The sequence below is a fragment of the Ananas comosus genome, linkage group 2, assembly GCF_001540865.1.
Source record: "Ananas comosus cultivar F153 linkage group 2, ASM154086v1, whole genome shotgun sequence".
Classification (NCBI taxonomy): Eukaryota; Viridiplantae; Streptophyta; class Magnoliopsida; order Poales; family Bromeliaceae; genus Ananas; species Ananas comosus.
The window spans coordinates 14,742,255-14,754,670 of record NC_033622.1 but is presented as its reverse complement, the minus strand read 5'-3'; the positions used below and the strand labels follow the sequence as shown (position 1 = coordinate 14,754,670).

Genomic DNA, 12,416 nt, shown 5'->3' with positions numbered 1-12,416 from the left:
TATTTCATAAATAAATATAAATTAAGGTATAAGCGGAGATTAAATTAATTTTATGTTTGGATAAAAATTAGGTTATTCCTAGGAATAAAAAAAAAAAAACGTTTCATCAGGTAAGATGTAATAAGAATTAAAGGATATNTATATATATATATATATATATATATATATATATATATATATATAAAATTGGGCTATAATATTATTAATAGTATTTGGGCTCTTTTACTATCGAGTTTTTAACCCTTAAATAAAAAATTATAGGATTAGGATGATAGTAATCCTCTAGGTATCGTTTGGTTCGGGGATAAGCAAAAAGTGGCTGTTCCAGGGATAGGTATAAATTGAGGTATAAGCGGGATTAGATCAATTTTGCGTTTGGATGAAAATTGGGTCATTCCTGAAAATAAAATAAATAGTGTTTGGTTAGGTAAAATGGAATAAGAAGGATAGTGAGTTTTCTAAATAAAAAGTAATGATATTATCCTCTTATTCTATTTGAATTTGAATTTTTAAAATTTTAAATTTATATTTTTAAAGTTAAAATTTTAAAATTTGAGAAATTTGAAATTTAAAATCTCAAATTTTAAATTCAAATTTTTAAATTTTAAATTTCAAACTTTAAATTTAAGATCAAATTTAAATTTGAAAAATTTAAAATATCAAATTTTAAATTTTAAAAATTTAAAATATCAAAATTTAAATTTAAAATTTAAAATTATAAACTTTAATTTTGAGATTATAAATTGTAAATTTTAAAAATTTAAATTTTTAATTTTTAAAATTTTAAAATACTACTAAGGGCGGGAACAATTAATAAAAATAATTTATTATAATAAATTTATAAATTTTTTTAAAATTCTACTTAAACTTAAATTTAATAAAAAAAATTTATTATAAAAATAAGCTTTTACAAAAAATAAGTTATTACAAATTCTACTTAAATATAATTTAAATATAAATAATATGTATTAATATAGTACAATTAATAATTTTATAATAAAAATAATATATTATAATATATAACATATTATATTTATATAATTTATTTTAATTTAATTTATAATTTTAATAAAGTTTGAAATTAAAAATTGGAATAGCACTATTCCACCGAAATGGTGGAACAGTAAATAACAAGCTATTCCAGAATAGCTGGGAATAGTAAAATTTAACCTGGATAAAATATTTCGGCCAAAAATTATTTTGTTTGGCGGAATAGCGGAGATAACTTTCGTTATCCCCACTTATACCGCCAACCAAACGGGCCTAAATGAATCGGATCGTAAAAGGTGGCTGCCCATTAGGAAAAAAGGGTTAACTCTTTTGTCTGTTAGTTGGTAGGTGGTCAGCTGGCCAACTAAAAAGAATAACTTTATCTTTCTAGCGAAATCTCCCAATCCTTTCCAATCACTGGAACGTGTGCAACTTCTTTTGGCTACCTGGAGTAAACTCGACTAACTTCGAACTTGTGTGCCTCCTCTCTCTCTCTCTCTCTCTCTCTCTCTCTCTCTCTCTCGATTCGAACTTGTGTGCCTCCTCTCTCTCTCTCTCTCTCTCTCTCTCTCTTTCTCTCTCTCTGTTTTCCTTTTATTCACTTTATTTTATTTTTTTTTTCCTAACGTGATTTTCCCTGACTCATTCCGCGATGTAAGTCTAATTTATTTTGCTTAATAAATAAAACGGAAAGCGCGCTATCTTTTCTAAAAAAGAAAAGAGAAAAAGATGGCTGCGGAGAGAGCATTATTCCTGTGTAAATTTTGGATGTGATGTACTCTGCTGGACTTATTTTAACCGTACTACGTACGCGAGGTACTACTTAACTAGTTAACTGTCCAGTGTTCGCCACCGAATGAAAACAGAGGCCGCATATTGAGCTTAAATATTGCTCGCCAGGAGAGCAACCTCGAACCTTTTACCATTTTCTTTTTTGAATTATATAACTTTTCTAATCTCCATTTAGTTGATTGATTACAAATACTAAGGCAAGCAGCTAATTCTTGTCTCATTTGGATGATATATACGAGTAGGGCTACTATACTCTTCTGAGTATAGAGCCCTTCGTACTCATAAGTTGTTTTCGATATTGGGACTTCCGAATCGACAATCCAGACAGTTAAATATGATCTAGAGTATTCGAAACTTTTAGAAAATAAATTTCGTAATTTCTCGAAATCATTATAAAGTCTATCAAGCAGATATAAAATGAACAGTTAAAATCGAACGACGTTCTAAAAATGAATGATCGGATCCTTCAATTTAAGATCGGGGTTATTGATCTTTATCTAGATAATGAATAGAATTTTCTATAAAAAATTCAAGCTATTCTGATTCTTTTACACCGTTAAACTAGCAAGTATCACATACTGGTCGTTAAAAATTATCAATTTTGTGAGATTTTGATCGTAAGGTAAATAATATCGAAAGATTATAAAATTTGATTTCTAGAATTTTAAATGCTCTAGATAATTTTTAACAGTGTGGATCGTCGATTTAAAAGTTTTATCATCGAAAACAACTTATAAATACGAATACGATCGTACTCATAAGAGTATAGTAGCCGAACTCAATATATACATACATATATATAGTTCACACAGTATACTATTGATATTATATAAATAGTATTTATCATTAAATTTTTTTTTCTTGTATTTTTACTATTTTACCAACCCCACTAAACTTTAGGCATCTACTAGTTTCACCCCTGGATTATTACTATTTTATCAAATCATTACTAAATTCTAAATATCTTATAAGATCAATACTACATATACGCTTCATTTGGGAGGTATATCTTATATTTCACCCATCCAATAAGTGAGGTATTTTCATCAAATCACTTGATGTGACTGATAATTAATATCTCACCTATTGGATGGACAGAATGAAACTTAAACACTCTGGATGGAATGTACAAGTAGCATTTTTCATTGAAGTATATATTGAGGGAGAACATTTTTTGTTGTCAAAAGTTTCATTCACTCCACTAAGATCGATAGGAATCCGTATATTTATTCTTAAAAATTTTGATAATTAGTAAATTTTCTTCTCTTTCGATTTATCGTCCTTTGGCTCTTTGAAAAATATGTTTACCTGTGTACATAGAGGGGAGAGAAAGAGAGAGAAACAAGCTTTACGTGTAGTCAATAGAGGAAATAATCAATCCGATGCACAGCTATAACTATTTTCAACATTATAAAGTACACATTTGACATTGTTGTAAATTAATCAGAAACACATCATCCAACGCACCAGCCCTATCTCGATCGACAGAGATGCAACTATCACTTCACATCTTATACGATTCACGTACGTGTCTATCCATCAGCTTACTATAACTTTTCTACTAATGAACAAACCCAGAAGAGACCCAAACAACAAAAGAAAGAAAAAAAAAAAAGACATGTATAGCTAAGATCATCTTAGAGACCGGAAGTATAGGGAACACCGGTCGCTGGAATCCACGAATCCCCATTCAGGAACCTCCCGGCAGTGAATTCCCCGGCCACCGCCGCACTCGTTATGACGTGGTACCCTGGCCATTTCACCCGCCTGGCCGTGCCCGCTCCCGGCCCGCTGTTCATGTACTCTCCGTAGTACAACGTCCTCAGCGCGAAGCTCCCGCTCCACTCGAGCCACCCCGCTGGATCGATCAGGCTATCAAGCGACGTCTTCATCACCACCGTTCTCGAGTATTCGCGCCATGGCCGGCCCAAGTACGTCTTGAATGCGCCCTGCACCGGCTTGAGGTCCGACGCCGCCGTGATCACAGAGCCGTAGATGGATATCCCCGTGTTCTCGTTCGGGTCGGACCGTCCTTGGGCCGTCACGGTGTTCTCCTGGTTTGCAAGCGGCTTTCGCACGAATATGTTGCAGCTTTGAAAGACGACTGCAGCGTCGCCGAAGATGAAGTCGATCGTACCGTAGATGTCGCAGTTGCGGTAGAACTGACGCTGCGAGTAGACGTAGAGGGTGTCCTGGTAGCCCTCGAAGCTACACCGATAGAAGACCGAGTGGTCTGATCCCGACCGAAGGGCAACCGCCTGATACTTCTGTGGCCCGGCCGTGTTCCGAAACGTCATGTCCCGACCAATGAAGCCATCGCCAACAACAGCTACAATTGCCATGAGGAGACCAATAACATCAAATTAATTATGTAGTTAAATATATTATCCTTAATTTTACAAGCTTTTGCATCAGTAACCGTTTATTTAACAAATTACTGATGTAGGTAAATTTAGCTCTGAATTATTCAAAGAGCAATCACGTTTTGAGCCAGCACGTGTATGGTAAATAACTTCTTTCTCGTACGTGCATGCAACAAAAGAGATATATATATGGCCTTCTAAAAACCCTAGAGTTTGGTGTAGGTAATTTCAACTAAGCACGAAATTAAATCTGATGACGACAAAGAATATTTAACCAACTAACCAAAGGTTGCGGACCGGAACGTCGTGGATCCATCTTTTACGTTCCGGCTACCGGTGACGATCGTCGCGCCGATTCCATCTCCGATCAGCATGAGGTTTTTCGTCGACCCCGTGATCTGCACATTCTCGTTGTAAATGCCGGCCTTAACGTATATGACATATCTCGAAGTGCCGCTCCGTCGCTTCGCGGATGCCGCCACAGCGGCGGAGATGGTCGTGTAATCGCCCGAGCCATCTTTCGCCACCACGAGATTTGCTTTTATCGATGAGGTTGAGGACTGCAGAAGTCTGCGGTCCGCAGGTTTGATCCATTTTGGAAACCCACGAGAAAGCAAGCGTCGGTTGTTACCGCGCGACTCGACCGTCGCCATTGCCTTATTAATGGCTAATAAGTTGCTAAGAGATTTGGTTATATTGTTGGACACGAAGGGTGAGGAAGAGAAGTGGTGTAGAGAACTGAGTTCAAGGAAACCGTGATGACACGATTGTTGGTTCGCCATTGCCGCGCTTAGCCAAGTTTGAGCATCATCACTGGGTATGGAATAGATCGAGCTATTGAGCTTGTTAATGGTGTCCTCGCTTAGCTCTAAGCAGTCGGCCCAGGCCGACTTGGCTCGGTGGTCGAGTGAGCTAACGTCCAAAGCCGACGCGAGACGATGCGCTAGAACGGCTCGGTCGAGGGTTGCTTGAAGAACCAAGTTGTGGAACTTGGACTTAGTTTTGGATTGAGCAAAGAAAGAGCTAGGGTTTAGCATTGAGGTACAAACTTGAGGATAAGGAGTTTGGCTACATGATAGTATTGGGGCACAGGTTACAACCCTAAAGGCCAAAAGGAGAGAGAAAACAAGGAGTTGGGTGAGTAACTTGGCCATAGTTAATTTAGCTATATATATATGAAGGATTACTAGGCCAAGTACATATACATATAGAGAGAGAGATATATATATAAAGAGGGTTAGCTCCTTTATATATATAGGCGTATAGCTAGTGAGCCAATTTTATCGGACACTGCGAAGGTTTTAGATTTGAACAAAAGTTAGGTGGTGTTTGAACAATGATTGCGTGCATGCATGGTTTCCGTGAATAAGCGTTACATTAGATTGATTTTGATTTTGATTTTCTTTTTATTAAAAATGGTTAATTACGTCGGTTTTGAATTAATTGGCTTGAACATTTGAAGCACATTATGTAGTGTAGCGTATCCAGGTTTGTTGAAGGTCACGTCAAACCTGGTTTGTGAGGACTTTAGTTATGGACATACATTATGTAGGAAACAGTAACTTTCTTGGAAAAAAATTAGAAATCATCGTTCTTAGCACAGTACTAAAAAAAGTTGACGATTAATATGCGAAGTTGCAAGTTCAAAACATAATTATTTCATATTTTTAATTAAATTTATTTTTTTAAAAAAAAATAATTAAACGAATAGCATATATAGTTATATACTATCTTTGTATAAAAGAATTTTATTTTCTCGAAAAGGGTTGACGATTTGACTTGGCATATTATTATGTTTGTGTTTCACAATTAGCTAGGTTAGTTGGACTCATGAATCAATTTAAGATTGTATAAGTACATACTATTTAACTATAAATATTAATAAGTAATAAATTATTTGTTAATCGCGTCAACTTGCATCAGTTTGGACTTAAATATGTATTGCATCGATTTGGCGATTCGTTTATGTTGGAAACTACCAGACCCCAATACATACATCCAACCTATCATACAATTTGTTTGCGTGTACGTATCAAAATTATACAGAGACATAATTAATATGTGTGAATTATGAAAATTATTTGAAAATCCCTTTATTTGATTAGTTCTCTTATGCTTGGGTAGGTTTTGGACTCAATTAATTAAGCTCCGTACCTGAACACAATAATACAAATTCAGGTAGTGTTTTGTCGTTCAAAATGGGCCCGGAGCGGGACGTGACTCCCACAGCAAAATCGTGGTTTGTGTGCTCTTTAATCTTTAGAATTTTTTTTAAAAAAAATATTTAGAAAAAGACGTCACGTCATCCTTTTTTATACAATAAACATATAAACTTAGCTACAATTGTGACGCGACCGAGCCTCAAAGAAGAAAAGAAGAGAGTAAAAACAAAAAAAAAAAAAAAAAACAGAAAAAGAATTCAGAAACAGATAAAAGAACTCACCAAATCGGACGACTTATCTAACCTTACAGGAACTACGCCCACTATCTGACTAAATTCCTGATTCCTCCTACTGACAATCTTTAGATTAGATTACATTCAAAAAAGTACTATTCATCCATACACAGGTCAAAGATCAAGTAGATTAATTAAGGTTCATGGTTTAGGCTCTTGGGTTAAGGTACTTAATTTGTTGAACAAAAAATGTTAACCAAAACTTATTTTCCCTTAATTAATCAGGTTTTACCTTGTGTGTGGCAATAAACGAGTGGTGCAGCTGCTTTTGATCAAATTTGACCTGTAGACCAGATGGAATATGTAAATTCTAAGTTGTTATTTGCACTTCGAGGTATGAGATGGTGGTAGTTCATAACTAATTAAGAATTTTCTTTTCTTTCAAGTTGTATCTCTTTCTTAATTATTTACCTTTATTTTTGTTTATATATAATTGTTATCCATTAATAAGCCTTAGCTTAATTGGTTTAAATTTGACCATTTATTTCATAGACCATATTCGTGTGAGTTGGTTAGCTATATTAATTGCAGCACTTGGCCATGTTCGAGCATCATAGTTAGACTTAAATTTGGTAAATTGTGTCCTCGGCTAGCTCTCCAAGCAATCGGACCACGCACAGCTAGCCGGATCCAGTCGTCGAGTGAACCGATTAGTAGGGGTGGAAACGAGCCGAGCTCGAGCGAGCTTATGTCGGCTCAAATTCGGCTTGAAATTAATTTCGAGCCTAAATCTAGGCTCAAGCTCGGCTTGAAATTAATTCGAGCCGAGCTCGAGCGAGCCTAATTTCGAGTCGAGCCGAGCTCGAGCTCTAAACGAGCCGATTGAAATTCTCGACATTATATAATCAATAGTTTAATTTTTATAAAACATTACCTACAATTTGATGCAACATGTCCAATAATTCAAAATACAAAATAATTGCAAGAAATATGAGCTAGGGTGACTGCCTGACCGAGTGAGGGTCAAAGAGAGAGAGAGAAAGAGAGAAGAGAAAAAAATTAGGAATTTGAAAATTTGAATGTTATCATATTTTAGGGTTATGTGCAAAAGTAAAAGTCTAAAAGAGAGAGTGTGTTATGTAAATTTAAAATTGGGCTCAATTGCACGGTTGTACTTGTTGGGTTTATTTTATGGGCCAACAATAATTGTAACGTATTGAAACCTAGATAGAAAGTGACGAACTTTAGGCAAACTGACTAAAGTGCGCGAATGGATTAATTGGGCGAGTTCCAATTAACCTACCAACACTGTTGGGAGGGTTAAAAATGAGTTCTAGAAGTGTTAGAAGGGTTTTGGCATCGATCGGCGCAAAATAGAATCGAAACGGAGCCAAAAATCAGGTGTGGAGCAATGTGTACCGGTACAGCAAGCGACCTGTCACCGGTTACACATGCTGAAACCGGTGACACGAAAAAGTGTACCGGTACACTTTGGGCGAAACTGACAGATCTGCTCTCGGGTTTGCCTCTGCATAGTCGTGTAACCGGTGACACGAAAAAGTGTACCGGTACACTTTGGGCCCGACAGCAAAAAAAGGTCTGCTGCAAAATATAAAGATTGGGAGGGTTTTTTGGCAAATGTTACAACATGTTAATAGCCCAATACCCCTTCCCCTCACAGCCAACACCCATTTCACCCTCTCTCTCATTTTCCTCTCTTTCTCTCTCTAGAAAGCAAGCCCTAGAGCTTGGAGAAGGTGGAGAAGAGCTTGGAGAAGTGGATTTTGGTGGCTTTGGTGGTCCTAGAAGCTCTCCAACAAGTAGGCTTTGGTGGAGCTTGGGCAAAGGTGAGTCCTTATGCAAAAATGAGTTTAGGGTTTGGGTTTAGACCTTAGATTTTTGGGTTTGATCTCTCTACAAGTGAGGAAATCCTCTAAGGACCATGACTCCATGAAAAATATAGATTTCTTAGACCCCTCTCATGGTGGATCACTAGGGCTCAAAGTAGATGCCCTAGGGATGGTTCTAAAAGCTTAGAAACCTTATTAGAGAGCTTCCCATGTGAATCTAAGTTATCTTTTGCTTAGGAATGAGATCAATCTCGGAGAAATGCAAAAATAACATGTTAGGGCATCCCAAAGAGGGGTTTTGCCCAAATTGGGTTTTGATCTATTTTGATCATGTAGAAACCTAATTGAGGGTATTTTAAACGTGTTGGAACGCTCGGTTCGACAATCCGACGAGTGTACGCAAAGTTATTAACAAAAATGTCATTTTCCGTACAGATAGCCACAGCACGCGGACTAGGGCTTCAAAAATTTCAAGAAATTCACCGTAGCATCCTTGTGACCATCTAAGGTGGGTGGTGCATTCCANATATATGAGTCCGGCTGCTATACTTTTATGAGTATTGGCTCCTTTATACTCATAAGTTTTCAACCCTTAGATTTATTCCATTAATCGTTTTCATCCGTTAGATCATACTATTTAACCAACTACCCCCTCAACCCTAGGGGACCACTGTCATTCTAAGTGGGGACCACCATCATCCTAACCATATATCCCATCAATCAACGGTTAAAAATTTATGAGTACAAGGGGGTCTATACTCATAAGAGTATAGTAGCCCCAACCTATATATATATTTTCGAGCTTTTCGAGCTTTTCGAGCCTAATTCGAACGAGCCGAATAATACTCAAGCTCGGCTTGAAATGAATTTCGAGCCTTTTATTTTGTTCAAGCTCGGCTCATTTAATTTCGAGTCGAGCTCGAGCGAGCCGAATATCGAGCCGAACACGAGTCGAACGCGAGCCGGCTCGCTCGTTTGCCAGCCCTACCGATTAGAGCTGGTGGGCTCGCATGACTCGATCCATGGTCGATCGGAGGACTAAGTTGCGAGAACCGATCCGGGTTTTGGCTCGTGTAACGTGGTTAGTGCCTAACAGTGATTTGAACAGTTGAGGATGACGAGTTTCGATCGGTGCATGATAGTATATTATTGCTTCACGGGTCACTAATAGCCACTTTAATGATCTTAATTAGAAGGAAAGGGGCAAAAATATGTGTCAACAGGTTTGCTATATGAAACTATAACACTTTTGAATAGTGTTGAATTGTTGGTGGTAGAGGGATTGAGCTTTGAATATGAAGACCAGGAGAGAAATTAATATGCAATTTTGGAATAGGATGGTTAGTAATTATTTGTTTTATCCAACTCCTATTCAGATTCTAAGAAAATATTTCATGTCATGCTTTATTAGTTAAATTTAGAATTAGATTGTGGAAGGGGGATATACAAAATAGTATAGTTATCATAAGATCTAGTGATGCATAAATAACGAACGCCATTGGTTTGTGGAGTTGGTGGGACAAGGATCTTGTAAGTAAATAGGAACATGAAAGTTACATGCTCACTATATGTAGTAGTGAGTTTTCGTGTCTATTGCGTCCATTGGTAGTAATGAATTAAGAGGTTAATCAATTACAATGCAATCAAATTGGGTTAGTTAGGTATGTTTTAGTTGTCATGTTTGTGTACGTTAACTACCGTAAGCAGAAAGTAAAGATCCTAATGGATGTGAGATTCGTCTGGGATAAATGGATGACAGGGAAAGGTACACAGTCTATTTGAACTAGACTAACCAAACTGATAGTTAGTTGGTGGGTCGTTTAGACTGTAAGGAATAATATTATTTTTAGAAATACTAACACTGATCCCCTACTAGCAGTTAACAAGATTAGGCAATTGATGATCCAGTGGAAGGAACGTTGCTCGACTAAACGACACTGCCCATACCCTTTTTTTACCCAGAAGTTTATTATCTTACAGGGTATAGTTTAATTTATCTTTTTAATAAATGAAGTGGATAGCATGCTAACTTTCTCTAAAAAAAAGGTTTTTGATGATAAGTGTAATCTCTGTCACAAACTAAAAGCCAAAGGGCGCTAGCTCATAGGTTATTCGAACATGACGATGTTACAAAACTATGCTTTGGGGACCAAAATATCTTCCGTAAGTATATAAGGGAAAAGGTTTTCTGTGCAAACTCGTTGAACTTTCTTAAAGTTTTAAAAAAAAATATTTGGTGGTGCTTCTTTGCTATTTGTTTAGCAGAGAAATATTTTCAAAACGATATTGCTTTGTATAGCACGCGATGTTATTTTCGTAGATAGATATAAATATGCTACTAAGTTTCAAATATCGAGTGATATAGGGCCTACATGTGACCAAGTTAGGTCCTGACTCAAATCCAGTTAAGATAAATTATTTCGTGCGCGAAGGACGAACCCATGTTGGGGCTCCAGCATCGGCCCGTTTTATTCATAATATCGGTCCATTCATCATTTCTTTGTATTAAGCCCAAACCTTTCATGAAAAAAGTAAAAGAATTATGGGCCGAGAGCCCATCTTACATTGAGGTAGCTTGGCCTTTTCCTCGGCGTCGTTACCTGGCTTGAGTTTACACAGGTTAAAAAAAAGTGGGTATCTACTCTTAGACATTGGATTCCTTGCAAAAGCCTATACTGATAGTCGGAGACTCAAATCTCTATTTTGTTTTCAGAAATACACACTTAGGGCTTATTTGGTTCATCCATTTTGGGTATAGAATGGGAATCGGTTTGATCAAATTCGGTTAATTTTGTTTTGTTCACATGAATCGATTTGGGATTCCTATTCTGGACCGGAATGGGAATGACCCGTTAGCCTTCAACTTGATTCCGGTCTTCTAGTCCGGATTGAGATTTCATTTCGGAAGCCCACTAAGTTTTCGAAGCCCATGTGACCATCTCACCCTCCTTCTCTTTACCCCTTTCTCATCAAAAAAAAAAAAAAAAAAAAATCTATTCTCTCTCAAAACTCTATTCCTAACCCACATCAATAAAAGTTTTTAAAAATAAATTTGATATTTTTTTTTAGAAAACTTATTAGAGAATAGTATTATATTTTTCATAAATTTTAAATAATATAAATTTATATTTGAGAGTAAAATTAGTATTATAGTATCCTATAATTTTTTTAGTTTATACGAACCAAACAATGAAATGTGAATAACTCATTCTAATTTCCAATCCACAAATAAACCAAACGTCTTGGAGGAGTGGGCCATTCCAATTACCATTCCAATTCATTCCCATTGTATTATCCATTCCAATTCCACCCTTAAACCAAACACGCCCTTAAAGGTTTGATCTGGAAGCAAAATCTCTGTAAGGGTGTCTCAGAAGTCCGAGACTCAAACCTCTATTTTTTTAGAAATGCACACAAAAAGGTTTGAACATTTGACGACCTAGATTGCACTCCGAGATATAATCAATTATTTTGTGCAATCCTTCTTTTTATATTTAACAGTTTGATCTGAAAGCAAAATCTCAGAAGTTGGAGACTCAAACGTTTATTTGGTTAGAAAGGCACACGTAAAAGTGTAAACCTCTGACAACCTAGATAGCACTATGAGATATAACCAACTATTTTGCGCAATCCGTGTTAGTATATATCTAGCAATTTGATCCGAAAACAAAATCTCTCTTAGGGTGTCTCAAAGATCGGAGACTCAAACCTCCGTTTGGTTAGAAATGCACGCGTAAAGGTCTCTACCCTTGACAACTTAGATTCCACTCGATTTATAACCAACTAATCTGTGCAATCCTTCTTAACTCTATACAGCAGTTAAATTTGGAAATAAGATCCTCTTTCTTTATCTCATCTCATCAACCTCTCTCTCTCTCTTAAATGGGGTTCAAACCGATAAATCCTGCATTAATTCCACCTGAAAAGTGATTAATGTGCTATTCCGCCTTAATTAAAGGGTACAATTTTACCTACATGGTGAGGTGATTAATGAGCCATTAATAGTTTCTATTGGGCTCAAATTAA

General features: G+C 36.4%; 1 protein-coding gene across 1 annotated transcript; it reads right to left on the bottom strand.

The window, feature by feature from the left end:
- On the bottom strand, positions 3,141-5,341 carry LOC109726284 (pectinesterase-like). Its single transcript, XM_020255800.1, has 2 exons — positions 4,429-5,341; positions 3,141-4,111 (listed from the first exon to the last, which is right to left on the bottom strand). Exons 1-2 carry the CDS (start codon positions 5,297-5,299, stop codon positions 3,420-3,422), a joined length of 1,563 nt encoding a protein of 520 aa, XP_020111389.1. The 5' UTR covers positions 5,300-5,341; the 3' UTR covers positions 3,141-3,419.